This window comes from Falco naumanni, chromosome 11 (assembly GCF_017639655.2).
Source record: "Falco naumanni isolate bFalNau1 chromosome 11, bFalNau1.pat, whole genome shotgun sequence".
In the NCBI taxonomy this organism is placed as follows: domain Eukaryota; kingdom Metazoa; phylum Chordata; class Aves; order Falconiformes; family Falconidae; genus Falco; species Falco naumanni.
The window spans coordinates 144,797-165,576 of record NC_054064.1 but is presented as its reverse complement, the minus strand read 5'-3'; the positions used below and the strand labels follow the sequence as shown (position 1 = coordinate 165,576).

At 40.4% G+C, this 20,780-nt stretch overlaps 2 protein-coding genes across 5 annotated transcripts in view; one reads left to right on the top strand and one right to left on the bottom strand.

Annotated features, from left to right (window-relative positions):
• The first annotated feature begins 181 nt into the window (after positions 1-181).
• CLCC1 (chloride channel CLIC like 1) lies at positions 182-16,034 on the top strand. Its single transcript, XM_040610437.1, has 12 exons — positions 182-329; positions 912-1,052; positions 2,842-2,937; positions 3,847-3,954; positions 5,506-5,727; positions 6,916-7,056; positions 8,161-8,254; positions 9,099-9,196; positions 9,279-9,425; positions 9,982-10,275; positions 10,817-11,064; positions 15,166-16,034. Exons 2-11 carry the CDS (start codon positions 921-923, stop codon positions 11,021-11,023), a joined length of 1,539 nt encoding a protein of 512 aa, XP_040466371.1. The 5' UTR covers positions 182-329; positions 912-920; the 3' UTR covers positions 11,024-11,064; positions 15,166-16,034.
• The window catches only part of GPSM2 (G protein signaling modulator 2), a 30,865-nt gene continuing 22,594 nt past the window's right edge, over positions 12,510-20,780 (bottom strand). For 3 of the 4 annotated variants that reach the window (XM_040610432.1, XM_040610434.1, XM_040610435.1), the window contains 8 exons: positions 20,330-20,485; positions 19,430-19,538; positions 18,973-19,102; positions 18,312-18,382; positions 16,107-16,283; positions 15,148-15,310; positions 14,795-15,012; positions 12,510-13,108 (listed from right to left, as the gene is read on the bottom strand). In XM_040610432.1, coding sequence (XP_040466366.1) covers positions 12,944-13,108; positions 14,795-15,012; positions 15,148-15,310; positions 16,107-16,283; positions 18,312-18,382; positions 18,973-19,102; positions 19,430-19,538; positions 20,330-20,485 — 1,189 coding nt within the window. In that variant the 3' untranslated portion in view covers positions 12,510-12,943. The remainder of the gene's footprint in view (positions 13,109-14,794; positions 15,013-15,147; positions 15,311-16,106; positions 16,284-18,311; positions 18,383-18,972; positions 19,103-19,429; positions 19,539-20,329; positions 20,486-20,780) is intronic. The other variant, XM_040610436.1, reaches the window with a different exon arrangement.

Genomic DNA, 20,780 nt, shown 5'->3' with positions numbered 1-20,780 from the left:
CGGCGGCTGGCACCGAATCGCCCGGGGCGTCCGCTGCGCAGCGGTGCTCGCTCCCGGCCCACTCCGCCGTAAGGAGCCTCCGCCCGCTGCTTCGCCCGGCAGGGCGGCCTTGTCACCGCCCCGGAGCGGCGGGGCGGGGCCGGGCGACGGCAACGCCGGCGCGAGGGGCAAGGACAAGCGCGTGGCCCCGCCCCGCCGAGCCCGCCGGGGCCCTGCGCAGGCGGGGCGGCTCCGGGGTGGGCAGCCCTTCTGATACCGGGGAGGCCACGCTGCGGGCCGCGGGGCCCCCGACTGGAACCCGCGCGTCTGGGCCCAGCGCGTTCGTCGCGGTGAGCGGGCCGGGGGGCGAGCGGGCGGGCGGGCGGCACCGCTCCTGCAGCCCCGGGGTCGGCGAGGGAGCGGGAGAAGCGCGTATGGGGCTTCCCGTTGCGTGGCTCTGCCCGCGCTGGCGGCGGGTGGCCTGCGGCACTGCCGGCCGGGGAGCGGGGCCGGTGGCGGGCGGCCTCGGGCACGTCGGTACCAGCGCCCTGGCTGTTGGCCGGGCGGGGCCCGCCCTTGCAGGCCTTCCCCCCCCGCGGCCCTTGTAGCCTTGCTGGGGCGTTTCTGTGGCCGCAGTGGCGCTGGGGCCCTGTCCCAAGGCTGGGGGGGCTGCGCTGGGTTGTGGTGGCCACGCCCGCGGGTAACTGCCGCCAGCTGCGTCCAGCCGGCCTGGTAACGCGCTGGGGTTGTTGCATGCTCTTGCCGGTGTTGTCTTTAGCAAAAAGACACCTCGGTGACGTTTAACCTACTTAATGGAGAACAGGGTTTTTAAACAACAGTGGAGAATACTTTTTCATGTTGCAGCGTTGGTTCAGGGTTTTTGTAGTCTGTTACATCGTGAACTAAATACCTGAGTTTCTTGTTATATTTAGCGATACAGGATGTGGTTGCCTTTGGTGTTGTGTGCAGCTGTTCTACTAGGGAGTGGTAAAGTTCAAGACGATGAGTGGATCGACCCCACAGATATGCTCAATTACGATGCAGCATCGGGAACGATGAGAAGACCTTACAAGGTAGAAAAAGAAGGGACACACAAATAGGTGCCTCTTCCGAATGGTGCTTGAGCCGCACACTGTTGAAAGACTGCCCTTAAATCGTGACATTAGAAAACGATAGTTATGGTCTTTTTAAGGTCTTACAAGTTTATATCTGCAGAAGAATGTTGTGTAGCCATTGTTAAAATTGCAGGGGAAAAAACAGCAATCTGTATTATTGTAGATAATTAGCTTAGGGCCTTTTACTGAGGCGTTTCATTGCACGCTGATCAAGTCACAGCAGCCATGCTTTTGTCTTTCCACAGGTGGTCATTCATTATGCAGGTTGTGGCTCCACAAGTTATTTCTCTGAGAAGTACTGGGTTAAGCAGCGCTTGCTAGTTTCTCAAGTATAGTGCTGTCTTGAAAATTAAGTTCCTAGCTGATAAAAGTTGAGGGAATTCATGTTAATGGTTATATTTTACTTGAATTATCCGTTTCCCCAGCAGTATGGGAATAAACCCCATTTGTTGTGTGAGTGTATTATGAAAGCCAATGTTGTTCTATATTGCTGGGCGTCTGAGTTTTCAGAAGAATGATCAGAATAGGGATTGAGTGCTGTACTCTGTACTGTTAATAATTCATGAACATTGCGGAGAAGATCAAATATGAAAATCTAGTTTTAACAAGGTGAATCATTTCACTTGTCTTGTATGAGGGGCGGACGTGTATCATGAGATGCGTATTGTCCATTACATATGGCACTGTAAACTGTGGCTGATTGTATGGGCACCCTTGATTTTTTGTCATTCTTCAGCTTTTAGGTTTGTTTTTGCAGTCTTGAACGATACCATTTAACACTTCAGAACATAATTTTCTGAAGCTTAAAAAAATGGAGACTGCATTATTTCTCTCCATAGAGTTCCTCCTCGGCCTGCACCTGCCCCAACTTCCCCGGACAGTCATTAGCATCCCTAAAGCTCAGCAGCAAGCTTTGGAGCTTTTGAACTTGGTGCTCAACTGCTTCAGCTTTTATGAAAAAAAATTAGGAGTTTTACTGTTGTCTCCTATGAAAATAGAACTGCATCTTAAAGGAGAAAAACAACTGCTTCGGGCTAATCCACCTTTTCAGGATTTCTTTTCTGCTGTGCTGTGAGAGATTTTAGGTAGGCAGGCTGTGTGAGCCAACCAAGTCCTCAAAACCAAACTTCCTGCCAGCCTGAGTGCACTGATTTGTGTGATGTTGCACTTCCTTTTGGAGACTTCCCTCAATGTGCATACCTGGTTGTTTAAAAGAAGCACTGCTAAAGCTAAGTCTGAGCAATTAACAGGAAAAAATGGGATGTTTCAGAGTGAAAGGGGAACAGGGAAGGATAGGCATGCAGCTGAGAACGAGGTTTTGTGTTTACCTTCAGTCTGGCTAGCTGCATGGCCAGCTGGATTGGGAATTTGTCTGGATGACAAACTGCCTCTTTGCTTGCTGAGTCAGTTTTTAACCAGTCCATTTATCTAATCTGATGCACTGCATGGTGCACCAACACTCAGAGGAGGGGAAAGGGCAGATGGGGGAGGGCAGGGCAAGACCTCACCTTTTGAAGGCAGCACGCATTTAGATAAACTTACAGCAATTGTGTATTTGGAGCCTAAAATAACAGCAGAGAGGCCAGCTGGAGTATCACTGGGAGAGTGTTAGCAGCAAAGACCAATACTCAGTTTTTAGCTCCTTTGCTCCTTTTACCTGAAGTGATCTGACTATAGAAGTGCAACATGGCATGTTGATCACATTCTTTGGTTCTAAAAATATGTCTTTTTTCTTGTGTAATTTTAGGCAAACTATCATGACTCTCAGGATAATGCTGTGGATACAGTCAGTACTGAAATCTTGCCGAGCTGTGCCAGGGAATTAGATTCCTTGCAACAGAAGGTTTGTTATGGAACTTCAGAATATTTTCCAGCCTTTTACAGTTCGTGCTTTCTGATGATGCTTTTCTGGATAGTATAGAACAGGTGAATTGCTGGCATAACTTGCAAGACACTGTGCGTTATGTAGGGGAACCTCTATGCAGAGGAGAGGCTGGAAGTAGTTTGAATTCAATTCTGAATTGCTGCTCTGCCTACCAAGGTCAGTTTCCTGAAACATTTTACAGTGTAACAGAAGTTGATAGGAGCTACGCGCTTCTGTCCAGTGTCAGCAGTTTAAACATGCGGTGTCGATGTTACATCCTGCTGCCCAAAAGCCAAGAAACCTGACCTTCCATTTTCAAGTTTTTCAGTTCTGTTGGATTTTAAGGGGTGGGTTGTAGGCATAGAGGACACATCTGTGGCTGGCCGTTATGTGCTGTGCTGCAGCTCTCAGAAGCTGCTGTAAGACCCTCATGCTGCTGCTTCTTCTGAGATCAGGAGGATGCGGTGATGCTTGTGTAGCTACTTGGGCTCTCACTTCCCTCAGCCATTTGGAGACCCAATGGGCTATGTCATTATAATGTTAGTTTAACTACTTAGTACTTTTTACAGTTACTTTTTTTTTTTTTCTCATGTAAACTTAAAATTTAAGGAGATCCAGATCTTTAGTTTTTTCTAGTCTTCCTGAGGTTAGTATTCAAACCACATTATTAGCAGATTGAACTGTCCAGTACTGGCGAGTCCCATGGAAAGGACTATCTTCAGTGACTGCTTACACTTTTTATCTGGTTGTACTCATTGTGGGATTATTGCTGAACTAAAGAAATACACCTCTGTTAATCCTGACTTTAATGTGTTGGTCGGGGGGTTTTTTCTGCTATGAACAAGCTGGTTTGAGCAAGAAGTGAATAAAAGTGTCTTTATATTGCAGATTGCAGATTGTGAGAAGAGGAATGCAAAATTACGTGAAAGCCGTAGCTTTTATATTTTTAAGCGATACTTGAATAAGATTTTAAATGAAGCTGGAAAACTAGGCCTTGTAAGTATTTGAGCAGTCATTAAAAATTAATGCACAGAATCACAGCATGGTCAGGGCTGGAAGGGACCTCTGGAGACCCTCTTGTCCACCCCCCTGCTAAAGCAGCGTCACCTGGAGCAGGTTGCCCACAGTTGCGTCCAGGTGGGTTTGAATGTCCTCAGAGAAGGAGACTGCCCAGCCTCTCTGGGCAGCTTGTGCCGGGGCTCTGACACCCTCACGGTAAAGAAATTCTTCCTCATATTCAGACGGGAATTCCCGTGTTACAGTTGGTGCCCGTTGCCTTGTCCTGTCGCTGGGCACCATGAACAGAGCCTGGCCCCGTCCTATTAACACTTGCCCTTAAGATATTTGTAGACGTTGATGAGATCCTCTCTCAGCCTTCTCTTCTCCAGGCTGAACAGCCCCAGCTCTCTCTGCCTTTGCCCATAAGGGGGATGCCCCAGCCCCTCGTCATCTGTGTAGCCCTCCCCCGGACCTGCCCTCTCAAGTAGTCCCCTATCTCTCTTGAACTGGGGAGCCCAGAACTGGACACAGTGCCCCCAGATACAGCCTCACCAGGGCAGAGTAGAATCCGTATTACTACTTCATGTGTTTTTCACAGTTATCAAGTACTTTAAATTAAAATGAAGGGAACTAAATTGCCAAGGAAAAAATGATAGAGGTATATGCATCCAGTGTTGCTGTTGGTTCGCAGTGTTTGCTCAGGACAGTTGCTGTTTGGTCTATAAAGCATCCAAAGGAAGACGTGATTTCAGAGTATGTATCTACATATCTGTTGCTGGGATGCAGCCTGTTCAGTTCATGCTAATGGTTGTTAAACTTGAAAGAGCCAGATTTTGTTTGTTTGTAGTAGACCTTTTAGGCCTTTGTTTTAGACTCTACCATGTGAACCATCTAGGAATAGCAGCTTATTAGAGTTTGCATGTAAGAATCACTTTACTACTTTCTTTGTTATATTGTCTTTGGAGATATTTTTTTTTTTCTATTCAGAGATAGGGGAATACATTTTTAGCAGTAACTGAAATTAAATTTAACAAAGAAATCATACCTGGCGATGTAAGATTTCTTATTTCAGTATTTAATGGCTTCTATCTGTATTACCTAGCCATGATCAGGGCACACGTAGCGCATTCGTAATTACTTGTTAATGAGAAGTGGTTCTAAAATTTCAGTAACAGGTGAGATAACTCACTTCATTATTTTTTTTAGGGTTTTGCGTAGAATTACACTAGTAGAAACCAGCTGAATTTGTGTTTTATGTAGTTTAGAAGAATGAACAAAAAGGTTATAGAATCAGTGTGCACCCTGTCCCATGCCTTCATCCTGTAGTCTGCTTCAAAAAGGTGCTGCTACATAATGAAGGGTATATAATCGGATTTTTGGCTAGGGATACAGGTTTTTGTTTGTACAATGAAGGGTATATAATCATATTTTTGGCTAGGGACACAGTTTTTCATTTGTACTTCTATTTCCAATAAGCAGCTTTTAACTATTACTCATTATAACAATTATTATTAACCATTATTTTAACCATTATTGCTTTTAATGCAGCCTGAAGAAAATGTGGGCCATGTCCATTATGATGCTGAGATCATCCTTACAAAACAGACATATTTGGAGATCCTCAGGTTTCTCAATGAGGAGACTTGGCAGTCAGGTGCTGTGGATGATGCACTTAGTGATATTTTGGTCAATTTTAAGCACCATGATTATGAAGCTTGGCACTGGAGATTTGAAGACAGTTTTGGAATTGATCTGTATACTATGTTTCTGGTAAGAGAAGAAGAAAGGGGGTTTTGTTGTTTTTGAATTGCTGTTTTCTCCAGTTTCTTTGTGCAAGTCTAGGCACTGAATATTACCATGTCAACTCCACGTGTAAAGCAGTACTTTCCACTGTACTTGCAGGGACTCGCCTTTTGTTTCATGGTTGCTGGAGGCAGAGGTGATATATTCACTTGGAGGAAGAACTCAGGGTTTTTATTCCTGTGGTCATCTTTTCTTATTGTAGCTTTGTGGTGTTTTCTGGTGTGCTTTCTTTTTTCTCTTTCTGCTTTATATCTGTGTTGTGTGACTCATTAGACTCCAGTACTTTGTTGCCACTTAACCTGACAACTCGTGCGTTACAAATTTTCTAGATTTGTCTCTCGGTCAAATAGATGCTGAAGCTGTCAGCTTCTGCAGGAGCTGGAATATATTTATATTGAGACAAGTAGATATTTGAGCTCTTACCAAGTTAGAGGTTTTTGTGAATTTTGCGGGGAAAAGAAATTTTAGTGTTGGAGAGGAGCAGAGTGTGACTGTAAAAATGTCATGTTCTCTAAAATGGAATTACAAGAGCTAAGGATCTGCAATAAGCTGAAGCTTTCTGAATAAATCTTTACAATTCAGAATGTGCTAACATTTTATGCTGACATAATCTTGAAAGTAGCCTGCCTAGTTTTGAGGGGGTCAACGGAAGCCAAATGAGAAAAGCAAGTGGCCGGTGGCATAGCCTTGCTGTTAGGGGTCCTGGAACAGAAAGAGACTGTGAAGTGCTTCTCTGAAGTCTTCCTGCTTTTACCCAAACTGTAACTTTGTTACTTCACCAAACTGCAGGAGCTGGCAGCAGGTGTTCCCAGGCACATACTACTCAAGCAGTAAATTAACCAATTATAATTTTAAAGCATGGTAGGTAACGTGACAGATATCATAAGGAAGAAAAAAGGAAATATGACAAGAAAGAAACGAGCAACTGCAATGTAAGGCTGTGGTAGGAATGACTTCTGCTAATAACAGCGTGACACTTTTCTGCCTTGGTACTGCTGTAGATATGCTGTGAAAGTAAGGAAAAATTATCTCAGCTGTTCTGTGTAAATGATGCTAGTAAAAACAAAAGTTGGAAGTTCCTTCATGTTCCTTACTGGTAGTAAGCTTGGAAAATTCCAAATCTGGATCATAATTTTTTCCTATTCTCTCTTTCAGATACTCTTGTGCTTAGTGTGCATTGTAATTGTAATAGCTACAGAGCTCTGGACACCTATTCATTGGTTTTTTCAAGTAAAACGACTTTTATTAGTAAGTCTACCCATCAGTTTTGCATGGAATTGGCTTTACTTGTATAAGGTAAGTTGTTCTGAAATCTTAATGTCTTTTAGTCTTAAAATTTCACAGTTATGAGGGAGTCATGGTTATTTAGTTCCTTTAGTGAGTTTACATAAAGCAATAATTGACAGCAAAGTAAATAAAGGGATCAACATTTTATTTTGCATGTGGACAGGTGTATTAGGCTTAAAGAGTAAAAGAAACCCTGCCAACTTTTATCCTGTCACAGAGGTGCACAAAATTCATAAAGCAGTAGAACTGTGATTTTACTGCATGGACAAGGGAGACATAAAATGTCTAAAGCAGTTTGGTAGAAAAGTCTTACAAAAATTTACTGTGGGGAGTTTTTCCTTAAGATTTCCTTGCTGAAACTAATGTGAGATGGACGAGCGATCAATACCTTGTTGATGATAAAGTGTCTGACTGTGCACTGGTATTGGTTTTAATGAGGAGGAATTTATGCTACTAGGTCATAGCCCAGCCACAAAATCTTGGTCCTCAGTCTTGTCTTCAGCATTTAACTGCAGCTTGTCACAGCTGGGAATAGCAGAGTGCCAGGGTGGGGTGGCTCTTGAGCACGAGTGGACTGCCATGCGGAGGGCTTTGATTGAGCCAGTGAAGAATGTCAGGAGTTCTTCAACAGATTACTTAACTTTTTCTGTTTGATTATCAGTTGCAAACTCTAAGGCAAAATTATAATGAATAGAGGTATTTTTTCAAATAAAAATAAGAGTATGTCCTGATGTTTTAATTAGTATCTGCATGGCAGCTGTCTCTGGTTTTAATCCTGGAGCTTTAAGGAAACAAGATGTCACCAGATTACTTTCGCCCTGAACTTGTACCTTTGAATGTTGAAGTCTGCTCTTTTAGTAATTCAGACTCTGTTTGGAGAGTAACTCAGAGGGAGCCATCTTGGTAGTGTTTATCCATTCCCAGGAAGTTCTTAAAATGTAACAAATTGTTCAGGTAGCAAACTTCTCTTAATACAGATTTACCAGGGTAATTATCTCAAACCTGCTAAAATCAGACATTGTTAGCTCAGGGGCAGTGCTACGTGCACACAGGTGTTCTGTGTCCAGGGCCACCTTGTTTTGCATTTTACAAGTAATTCCTATCCTTTTGCAGCTGGCCTTTGCGCAGCATCAAGCAGAAATTGCGAAAATGGGGAAGTTTGATAATATCTGTGCTGAGAAGTTGGACTGGGGGGAAAGTCTTATTGGTAAATATTTGTTTCATTATTTTGTAATAGTATTTAAGATCACAAAATATTCAGTAATAGTATCCAAGAATACTCTGATTTCTTCATTGACTTTTCTTCAGCAATACATGAATATGTAGTTGTGCCATTTTTCCACTCTACAAGACTTTATTTTCTAGGCCTTGGGAGAAGAGCTGATCACAAAACCGTGCTTAGAGCATGTGATGGTGTTACTACTTTTCCTTATAACATACCCTGTGAGTGTTTCCTCAGCTGCCCTCTCCCAGTACCATTCAGTGCCCTTTATTGAAGGTAGGAGGGCAGAATTCAAGAAAAAAAGTATTTTTTTTCCATCTGGCAGGCCTGCAAGTACAATGAACTTCAGAAATTAGATCTTTAACTACTTACTCAAGTGTTACTATTTTAGAGAGGAAGCTGAATTTATTACCCATTATTTGTTATCCATTGCTACAGCATGTAGATTAATGGTGGCAACTCTTAATGAGTGCTGATTATGGTCTTTCCTTTATAATTGATTGTGATTGCTCTGTTCATGTCTGATTTCTATGGTTTATGTTCTGACTGCACTAAAATCAAACTACAGAAACACTGATGTCATAAATTACTTGTTTATAACTTACAAGTCCCCTTAAGGAGTAAGGCTTTCTGCTTATAACTAAAATAGTCCCTTGAAATCTAGGAAGCAAAATCTGAGCTTTGAACCATATCTGGAGAGGTTTTCTTACATCTATAATTGAAATGCTAATTTCTGTATATACTGTATAGCTTACTATTCTGTATGGCTACTGTGTCATAAAATATATTTTTTACAAGTAGTAAAAACATGTCTGTGCTTTGTCTACAGAATGGCTCAGAAGTAAATGGACTTTTCAGGATGATCCCTGTCAAAAGTACTATGAAACTCTGCTAGTAAATCCTGTTTTGCTGGTTCCACCGACAAAGGTATACACCAAGCCCAAAGAGCCCATTTATGCTTAACTTTGTAATCAATGACTACATTATTTTTCTATTTGTATTTTTCTAGGCATTCACAGTTACTTTCACCAACTTTGTAACTGAGCCTCTAAAGCACATAGGACAAGGTATTGGTGAATTCATCAAAGCACTTATGAAGGAGATACCATTTATTCTGCAGGTTCCAGTGCTAATTATGATGGCTTTGTCTGTTGTGGTTTGTATACATTTATCTTATATTTAAAAGCTCTGTTTTATTTTTTATATACTAAACTTATTTATAATTATCTATGATATCTTGTACTACTGAACAGATTTCTTAGCATGCACAAAATTATTTCTACAAGGGATTTTTCTTGACAAAATCTTCATAGTACAGTTGGTTTAGCAATTCAAATAGGTTAAGTTTCTATTTAAACCACATCTCTCCCCTGCTCCCCAAGCAGGATAAAATGTTAGACTGGTTAAAATCTTAAGACTCTCTGACAGTTTATTGCAGCTTGGTTCCCATTATTACACAGGGATGTATATTATTGGCATTTTGTACACCAAGCATTGAGTTAGAGCCTTTAACATCTTTACTGTAGCACCAAAGATGAACTACATCCAGTCTGGCAGCCTGTAGTGTGCTCAGACTGCAGAAACCTTGAATTTTACTGTAGGCGTTTTGATCACCCAAGGTTTTCTCTCAGTGCTTTTCAGACACATGATTTTGAATTCTGTGTGAAAAACATAAACTGCAAATATTTTGCTTTCTCCTTTCCCCCCTGCAGGCTTTCTGCTATGGTGCAGGATCATCAGTGTCTATGTTAAGATACTTAACATCTTTTCAGAAGAAGAGCCTTCCTTCACCTGACAGTCAACAGGAGAAAATAGACTTTGGGCAGTATGATGGGAGTAAATCAGATGGCTGTTATTTGCAGAAGCCTCCTTGCATTTGCAGAGGACCTTATAACAGAGGAGCTGCTCCTGTAAGAGCAGGAAATGGCAGCAGAAGTCCTGACGTTGTGCATACAGGCAATGAGCCAGACAAGCAAGTAGAAGAGTCTCACAAACCAGAACCTGGTGTATGTTAGTCCTGGTGCTCTTTGAGCTGGGATTAAATTAAATGTGTTTTAATGTCACCTGCTAGAACATGCTTAAACAACAAGCCTAACCCAGAGTCTGGGGAGAGAGTAGATTAGGGGAACTACAAGGTACATCCTTTATAACAGTTTGGTAGAGGTGTCTTGGGCATGTTTTGTTCTGGGAAAACACTGTGCAGTTGCTCACTCTGGCAGGAAACTACTGAATTAAAAACCCTCTACATCAAAGACTTAAATAAGTTATATTTTGAGAGATCAGTACTTATGTCAACCTGGTTGACACAATTACCCACAGAAGAAAGGTGGGGGGAAAAAAGCAGTGCTGACTTTTTGTAAACTGTAGAACATTAAAAACAGACTTACACTCTAGATTGTGCTTGTTTACATGTACTGCTTCCCCAGGAAAAAAAGACAGCGGTCATGGCTTTGGGGTGGTTCTGGCCATTGAGCTGAGATGCACCTGAAGCACTAGATGCCATCACTTTGGATTGCTTTCTTAATAGCTTCTTATTAATTTTTACAGAACAGGTTGCACACTGAGTCTGAAGTTTGTAGACTAGAAACTATCACAGCTGAAAACCTTACTGAAGGACATGCACTTGAGCAGCAGAAACAGAAGACAGGCAAAGCAGAGCGAGAGACTGGAGAAAACTGTGATCCTAATAAAAACCTAGAAGGGAAAAGTTCTGCAATGGAACCATGTGAAGCAAAGAAAAAGCAGTTCCTGTGACTTACAGGAAGGAGACTAAGGAAGCCCTGTAAGCCGTTGCTGTAAGTATCATCTAATCTTCAGTTGTCACGTAATTGCTAGTTGTGCTGTAGCTCTCAAATGCAGAAAAGAGAATGTCAGTGACCTGATAGGAACTCGTGTTGCGTCAGAACATTAGCATGCATACCTGTGAGGTGGGTTTTTAAAAACCAAGAACGAGTATACATGCTGTTTCTGGAATTTGAGATAGATGTGTAAGTAAAAAGTAAGATAATACCACTTTAAGTGGCAAAGAAAACCGCTTGCGGGGTGTTGGCTTTTGTTTGAAATCAAGTTCGTGTACTAAGTTTTACTAAAAACTAGATGCTCGGCAGTGGAAAAGCACCAATACTCTTGATACAGCAAAATGCAAACCCAGTCAGGTGACTCACACAGCCTGAAGAAACTTGCAAGTTTCTGTTCCATGTAAGACTGCAGCTATTCTGAGGTCTACAAGATAGACCTCAGGACTATCTTTGTTTATATTCTTTAAAATCAGTTTTTTGCTTGTCAGCTCGGTTTTAGGACAGCTTGATTTTCTTTTAGTTTAGTAATTTCCAGAGGAGTGAGAAGCTGATGTTGTATCACATGTTTTTTAGGGCAGTTCAGAGCTGAACAGGGAATAGCACCAAGTACCAGAGATCAGCGCAATAAACTGATGGTAACACATGCTTTTTGGCAGAATATTCAGGCATTTCTCCTTAAAAGCAGGAGGACAGTTTTAGTTGCAGTAGGATTCAATTTCAGTGCTAAAAAAGCTGCAAGAGAAGGTTTGTAAAACTCAGTAATTGTAAAATACTTATAATTACATGCAGCCTACACCTGACTATTCTTACAATGCCATTTTACACTGAAGCTAAAATTAGTTGCAGGTTCTCCTCTAGGGGTATAATACTTCAACAAAAAAATGACGTCACTTCATCTGTAAATACCTGAAGTGAACAGTTTGCCACCTTTGGTGGTAAAACCAGTGGTTTTTAACTCAAGATACCTATGCTTAAAAACAACATGCAGCCCTCGGGGTTCCTGAGAACTACCTCAGCACAGCATGTCTGTACCAAGAGGAGGAGTAGCTGAGGCCAGGTAATAAGCAGCATACATATATTTACTGCCAGTAACATTTTAAATTCAATTACTGCAGGAATTACCTGACATCCATGGTAGTTCATGCCAAGTACCTACCACTCCTGTGATTCCCTGGTGCAGGATGCGTCCCACGTGATCTACAGAACAGCACTGGCAGCTGTTACTTGAAAAAAGTGTATCATCTTAGAAAATTCTTTTGGTTGTAAAACTGTGCTGAGTAATACAGGAAACACTTAACTAAATACTACCCAAAAACCCCAGCATGTTTGAAAAGACTATTTTTGTATTAAACAGAATAAAAACTAAGGTTTGATTTAAAAAAAAAAAAAAAAAAAATCGGTTTCTTTGCAGAAACACAGTTTGAAAGACAAAGTACTGAAGCTATGTCTCAATAATTTTTTTTATTATTAAAAAAAGTATAAGAAACCAGGACCTTTTTCCAGGGAGGTACAAATCAGAAAAAAATAATAATCAAGTTTTCTTTAAAAAGAATGTACAAATTTAGGTGTTACACTAGATTAAGACAATGGTAGGATCCACACATCAGCAGTAAGTCTACCTTGACTGGGAAAAATTACAGAGGCAGTTATGAGGGGGATACCGACTGCTGTATCTCAGACACTGCTCAAAGCAGCTGCAGAGAGCAGCGGCAGCTCTAACTACTCGTCACAAGTGTGATGCTGCTGCTATTTGTACCAAAAAAATTAGACAGGAGACAATACTATTAATTGCAGTCTTCTGTAAAAAGGCATGTATGTTTTTCCAGCAAACAAAAACAATACCTAAGATGCTACTGTACAATACATGCCCGTTTGTTCAGCTAGAATTTGGTCCCTTTATAGTTGAGGGTAGATGGACCCTTTGTTCATCCATTCTCTTAGCTTGCGATCGCAAAATCAGGCTGAAAAAATCCTCATCTGGTACAGTTGGTCCTTTCGCAGGTGATGGAGGAGCACATCTTTGATCATCTAGTCTGGAACCCTACAGCCAGACCAAGCAATAAAGATGCATATTTACAGGAGTATATATAATAAAACAAGCAAATGATATAAGTAAAAAGTTACTAGAAGCTTTTGTTTTCAGATTTAAAGCTATTATAAGGATTTAATTTCTAAGTTTTGTTTCAAGTTAAACTTCTCAAATGAAATTAGTAAGACTACAAGTGTAGCTAAAATGGTTTCTCTGAACCACTTGTCCACGAAGTTAAACGTCCTCAAAATAAACTCTGCAATGTAGTTCTTGCTCATATTACAGAGTGAGATTTGTGTCCTATGTTCAGAAAAAGGATTTTAAGATGAGTACGTGGTATTTCTAGTCTCATGCAACAGGAATAGGGTCGTCTTCCTTTCCTTATACAGGGAGTAAAAAATGGCCACACTGTTGTCAGATTTGGAAAGGCAGTATTGGGGGAAAGTTGTCTTCCAGACTCCAGCAACTGGTACGTTTTCATCACCACGTTCCAGAGCAGTTCACTAACATCTCTGTGACGTGAAAGAGCTTCTGTGCTCCTTTCACGCAGCCACCTCCTCCTGGTCAGATTTTACAAGCATTGGCCTGTTGCCCTGGGCCTGCCGCCATCTACAGGAGCCCCTTTGCCTTAGCTGGGAATGGGGATTTCTCACAGCAACAGGCTGGAGGGGAAGACGGTCACATGGGGAAAAGCATGGCTTTCAGTGTGGGACAGACCCTGGACAAAAAGTCTCAGAAGGCACCTTTTGTGCTTCTGTTTAAAGCAGTAGCATCTATAAGGATGGAGGGGATTACATTTTCCTATTCCTTTCTCAATAAACAGGGTCAATTATTGCATTACATTTGCTACATATAGTGCATGTGAAGCAACAAAAGGTACCATATTAACAACTAGATTCTTCGCTTGCTTCAGAGAAGTAACAGACAAGCTGCTAACCCAGAACACAGTATTTCACCAGGCTGATGAACACTTGATTCCAGGTGCTGCTCCCCACAAAAGCTATCATACTTGGTTAACTTTGGAGAACTCGGTATCTGAATTTTGTATTTTGAGATCCTTATTGACCTAAGTCTTTTAAATTAAATTATTTCTAGACTAATTAGTATATATATATATCAATGCTGTAATTGACAAGCAGATGCCTCACTTGTATATTGCTATGAACTATTATTTAAACCTAACATGACTGGAATGGTAATCTATTACCACTAAAACTCCACCACTAATTATTACCACTATTACCACTAAAACTTTGATACTGAATTCTTTCATTTGATAAGTTAGGATATCAGGTGCCTTCCTAACAAGCCAGATCTAAACACTTTTTCTTAAAATCATTTTACATGTTCCTTTTAATAGCCTCACTTGTTTTCCTTCACTTTTTCAGCATTTGTTACTTAAAAAGGATAACGTGGTATAAATACCAAAGTTACACTTACTATACATGGATAACTTGGGGGTAAAAAAATCTAAACAAGAGAAATTGCAAACAAAACAAAACAAGAAAAACCCCACAAACAAAAAAAAAAGCCAACCAAAAGAAACTCCTTTATTTTTTGTTCTGTTTTTACTTACCTACCACTTTGTATCTTAAAAGCACATGATAAACAAGGTGGCTTACTTAAACCTAATAGCAGAATGCACAAATCAAATCCCCAGAGACTCAGAATCTGAAAATTTTTTGTAAAAAAACATACCTGGCATTTTATCAATATATCAAAGAAGTCATCATCTAGTTCTCTGTTGTTACTTGCCATGAGGTGACCCAGGACTGACTGACTGTCATGTTGATTAAGACGAAGTCCAGGCAGATTACTAAAGCTAGCACGCTGGTCATCTAGCCGGCGACTCTGTGAGCTAGCAAGTAGGTCTAGAAATTCATCTGTGTGGGGTGAGACTACATAAGTAGAAAAGGCTATGGAGAAGGAAGAAAACAAGTTAACCTAGAAATAAGTTCCTTTCCACAGTAAGTCTTGCATGCAAATACATTTTCAAAATAGTATTTGGCAGGGACAAAAGTCAGATAGGGGTTTTTCTTTTAAAAAATTACATTTTCTCATTGTTTTAGGTGGAGTAGAGGATTTTGCCACTGAAGCAGCTGAGAATCTGTTCTTCTCCTGGAAGCAGCATCTCTGATCGTCCATCCTGTTACTCTGGAATCGACTCAGCAGATCAAAGAACCCTTCATCTGCCACTGTCTCTCGGCTGCTTTTCTGAAAAGGAGAGAAGAGTTAGGGGTATTCTGAACTCTGGAGTACCTACAACTGGGACAACGGCCTCACAGTTTCAATCCAGTAATATGAGTTGATATTTGCATATCTGAAATCCATTAAATGCATTTTTATTTAGTCATCCATTTTTATAGGCAGAGATGTATCGTAAGAGGAAATGCTAATAATACGGGAAGTGTTTTTTGGAAGTAAAATATATTAGAAACATTTCATTCCCTGAAATAGAAAGAAGCAGTACTCTGATCAGTAGAGCTGGAGTTATTCCTCCTCAGCCATTCAGCCAAAACCCAAAATGCCCATGAGATTAAAAACCCCAAGAACAGCAATTAACAGTTTCCATTGTTTCCTCAGGTCTGTGGTCAAAAGCCCTCATCACTCATCTAGATCAAATGACTGTTCTTGATTATTTTTAACTGACTTCTGTCAAAGAGTGTAATAACCTAAAAAGTAAGTAAACAAATCTCCCACTGTCTGAATCTGAAAAATTAGATTTTGTTAAGTTTGGAGAAGCAGGGTCAGGAAGAGACTTAGAAGTAAGATGTATGTGCAAGCTGAGCTGTAACTTTAGAAAATTCAGCAGGAAAAAAATGTTCCAACAGTAGGAAAAGCTTAAAGCTGGCACCACCCATGAGAGCCACAGAACGGCAATTTCTGCACGGTTTTACAGAGCCACAGTGTTTAAATCAAGTAAAACAAATGGACAGCTGCAGGAATGTGTTTTCCATCATTTTTGATCAGATTAGTAAAGGGCATGATCTCCACAGCTGGCAAAACCTACCCTCTGAGAGTTTGGAAGTCGATGATCAATAGAATTACTGGCATCCTGCAAAACTTTGGGAGCGGTGCCTTTTTTGTACTTTTTGCCTTTTAGTCGATTTACAAAATGCATTTTTGCTGAAGGTTTGGCAGCCAGTGGTTTCTGTTTAGCAAGAATCTCACTGTTCCAGTTCTGAACCTAAGAAAACAAGAGTCATGAAATTAAGCCTCCTGATTTTACCTACACTATTAACTCTTATTTGCTGCTGCTTTTCCTTGCTAAAAAGAAGCAGCTTTACATTACTTAGTTTATCCAGCCACGAGGATGTGAAAACTTAAGTTTTGGTTCTGTTACTTGACCTGTGATTACTGAGCTCTTGTTACCTGAAGCAGGTTATTCATCAGTCTTTGAACTGTAGCGTGACATTGAATGTATTAAAATGTGGTCAAATAGTTTATTTAATGAAACATGCTGAAGTTTTCCTTGCTGACTGCAGTGCAGGAAACATAGCCAATGTAAATACTAAAATGCAGACACAGCTGTTATTTCATTTCCCACCTGACATTCTTATAATTGGAAAGAAAAATTTCTTAAATCCATATTTTTACAAAGTGTTGGAACGAAACAAACCCTTCTACACACCCAGATACTCTACCAGCCTTCTACAAAGTCCCTGATAGACACAAAATTCCCAGTAAAGATGGAACAGTAAGAGGGAAAAGAAAGCCAGCACAAGAGCAAATGGGAATAACCATTTGTTTCACCGAAGAACAGAACAGATCAGATAGCTTTATCAACCTGACAGATTTTCCCTAAGTTCTCTTCTAAATTAAACAGAATTATCCATGAAACCAACCACTTTATAACTGACAAACTCTTACAATAACTAACTAAAAAAAATAATCTTAATTCAACATCAGAAATTGTGAGCGCAGTCACAGATCTTTCAGCAACATTTGCCTTTTAAAGGCTTATTTAGGATCAGCACATAGATTCTAACTCTGAGAAAACAGCATCCTGTACAATCAAACCATAACGCTAGTGTCATACATGGTTCTATGTATCAGAGACATGGAATGACTTTTCAGAATCTACTCAATGAGTATCTTGAAAAAAGCCCTTTATAAGAGCTAAGCTGCAATAAGGGTAATACGCCATTACAAAAATCCACACAGAACATTTCTGTATATTGAGGGCACAGACTCACAGGCTGTGTATATTAGAAGAGATCACAGATGAATAGCTTCATAGAGTAAGGAAATACAGCTGACACTGGCCAAAAGCTTAGAGGCTCCCTGCAGAGGACTCACCCTGGACTACACGAACAGTCATTTTAAACTGGCACACTAAAGAGGCTCTTAAGCATCAGTGCTGACTTCAGCTGTACCAGATGTCCAGATGTGAGCTTTGAGATTTAAATTCCTATTTGATAAACACGATGGCAGGCTTTGCATCTCTTGAAGAGATGGGAATTACATATCCCAGTATGGAGGGAAACCCGGCAATTTCAGACTGCCACATTTATGCAGAACTGCCAGCCCACCATTTAACAGCAGACAGAACTTGAAGGAAATCCCAAAGATTGACACAAGTATCTTAATCAAAAAAAACCAACTCCAGATTTCTGTGAGCTTGGGGAGAGGTAACTTTACCTATCTGTGACTCAGTTTCAGCATTTCTGAAATAGCATCCTTAGTCAAGCTGGATGTTGAAACTCCTAATGGCTTGCAAGTTGGTTGAAACCCCAAAGTGAAAAACACAACATATATTTTAAGTACCTATAAAATGACTGTAACCAAAAAAAAATATGTACAGAACAACTGAGCTAAACTTAGAAACTGTAGTCTGATGCACAGCTGTAGTCATGCTGCAACATTAAACCACTTTTAAAGAGGAGATGAGAGGCATTCCTTTGCACACTATGGGACCCCATTTGTTCTTATTTATGAGGTGAATAAAGCAAGCTTTCCACAAGCCGTTACAACCATTATATACATAAGATGCTGACTGTCACCTACATGACAATAGTATTTGTTAGAATTGTTAGACCTGCTTTTACCGAGCTCTTTAGATCAACTAAATTAAAAGATGCAAATGGCACATTCTGCCGATTCCTTCAAAGTTGAGTATAAAACATCTGACTATTTGTAACTGTTGAAGTTAAAACATCTTAGAAACATCTCATTGCAGTCTCATTGGCAGAACAGAAAGAAGAAAAGTGCCAACCTTTTCTGGTGTTAATTTCATGAGTTCCATGTTCTCCATACTGTGACGGCGTCCTACTCTCTGTCTGGTACCTTCAGGAAAGAATTAAGTTCATCTTTTTATCATAAAGACTTACAGCATCACCCTCAAAGCCATGGCTGTACTCACCTAAGGTCCAAGATATAGCAGTTCTGAGTTCCAAAATAGTGCAGTTAAATAGATCAGTAGAGAATAAATAAACAATAGTAAAAGCAGCTTTCAGAACCACATCAATCTAAGCTACATAAGTTGCTGTCATGGGACACAAAATAAGGATCATGGGTCTTTGAACAGAGGAACACCAAATGAACCCCCAGCGACACTAAGATGGTAGGAAGAAAAAAGGAAAGACATAATTGGGCAGCAAAGAGATGTCTCCCACATTAAAAAGGAAAAAAAAGGGGGGGAGGGAGGGGGGCATGATAATTAGAAGCATCATGTGATGAAACTAAGCAGTAACCTGGGATTCACAATGTAAATCCTCCAGAAAAGGAGGTGCTGAAGGGGTCCAATACTACAAAAACAACATTCTTTTGCTGGTGGGGGAAAAAACCTCAAACCCGCATACTCAACCATCTGTAGTCAGAAAACAATGCAAACGACAGATTCACTGTTAGAAAATGCTGCAAAAATAGGCACATACCATTCATACTGTTATCTGCTGCATGGCTTTCTGACATCATGGAGTTGTTTGTGCTGTAGCTTAACCCAAGAACCATTTGAAGATCTGAGAGATTAAGTCTAGCAGTGAGTTCTCCACTTCTATCTCCTACCTGCAAGCAAATAATCTAATCAATTCTGTTACTGTGACAAAGTATACACCTGTGTAAATTTAAAGCAAACCTTGTCCCCTAGATTCCTGTGAGAGAAAGGCTGAGAAAGTATTCCTGGTTGAAAACTGAGAAAATCAACTTTTTAATGAAGTAGGTAATAACTGAAAGGTATATAACAAGCCGAAAAATCCCTCTGCTAGGCTATTAACTTGGACTCCATTCCATTCCATTCTTCAAAATCACATGCACGGACACACCTCCATAAAAATCACTGTAAATGAAAGCAAAACCCAACAGCCAACATATGCTAGGTGCTGAAAATCATACCTCTCTTGAAACCTCCAAGTGCCTTTCTACAAAATGCATAGCTTGGTTGTGATTTCCCAGAGCAGTATATGCGTTCCCTAAACTCCAGCATGCTCTTCCTTCACCAATTCTGAAAAACATGAATGCATTTTCAATTAATACCTTTGCTCACTGAACACTAGGGGCCGGGTTTTCAATAGTACTGCCACAATAAGATTGCTATGCTAAGAAAAACGAAGGCCATCAGCAGAAACCATTCCAACACAAACGTGTTCAGTATTGTATTTAAAGGAGTGTGATCCCCATAAACAGGAGCAAATTAAAGAAAATTTTCATTTACAAGCTTACAGCAAACGTAAGTCACTCAGTTTTGCGAACATGGAACATTTTATAACCACCTTTGCTTCTGCTCACATTGCATGCCTTACTGTTCTTCATATATTCTGCTTCCTGAGTTAGAAGTGCATTTAAAAGTTGTAAAAAAATTTAGTTGTACCCAACATTGCAGAAAAAAGCCTTAGAAATCATTATTATAAAATAAGCATTACTTGTTCCCGTACTTGCCCTATCCTTTCCCATAATTCTTAATTTGTGGAAAAGTAGGAGACATTCTTGTGACAGTATGCAAAATTATTATGATTAAGCAATGAAAAAGAGAGATCTCCTTTTATTTTCCATAATTTACAAAGATGCTGCTGACAGAAGATGATGTAATGGCAGACATTCATCAATTCATCTTTCATATCAGACTCATTAGCTGCAATGCCTTCATTAGTAATTTTTCTTTTTCTCACATGAAAACTGGAGCCCAGCATTGTAGGAATTCATTAATTCAGATATCACGTACAGAACAGTAACAGCAGAGTTAGAAGTAACAGGATTTGCCTTCTGTCATACATACATTAATCTCTTAGGGCTTACTTATCGTTTAACTCCTGAGCAATCACAAGGTGTTTCAAATGATAATCAATTGCTTTTTCATAGTCCTGAAGCAAAGTGTATGTGTTCCCAAGGCTGTAGCAGGCCTGTGCTTCCACAGCTCTGTCTTTAAGCTGTCGAGCCAGCTGTAATGTCCGCCTGAAAGAAAGGGTTAGTCATCTCAAAAATCACTGCAAATATAAGTTTATGAAAGTATACTCACACAACTAAAAATCAATTATACAAATAAACCAAATTAGGACACTGGGCTGGCACATTAGCTGCTAATAAATCACTGTCTTGTAAACTCTTGAAATATTGTGAGTGTGTGCCTTCCACTCCCCTCCACTGCATGCTATTTCCATTTATGTTCTTAAGAGATCAGAGACTGATCCCTCAAACAGCATCTTCTAATTTTAATTTATTACTTCATCAATAATTTATAGCGGTTTTC

Excerpts from the sequence above, each read along its gene's own strand:
- CLCC1 (XM_040610437.1), top strand. The coding sequence starts at position 921 with ATGTGGTTGCCTTTGGTGTTGTGTGCAGCTGTTCTACTAGGGAGTGGT. Across the intron at positions 1,053-2,841 it reads CGATGAGAAGACCTTACAAG|GCAAACTATCATGACTCTCA; the intron begins GTAGAAAAAGAA and ends GTGTAATTTTAG. Across the intron at positions 9,197-9,278 it reads TGCTGGTTCCACCGACAAAG|GCATTCACAGTTACTTTCAC; the intron begins GTATACACCAAG and ends GTATTTTTCTAG.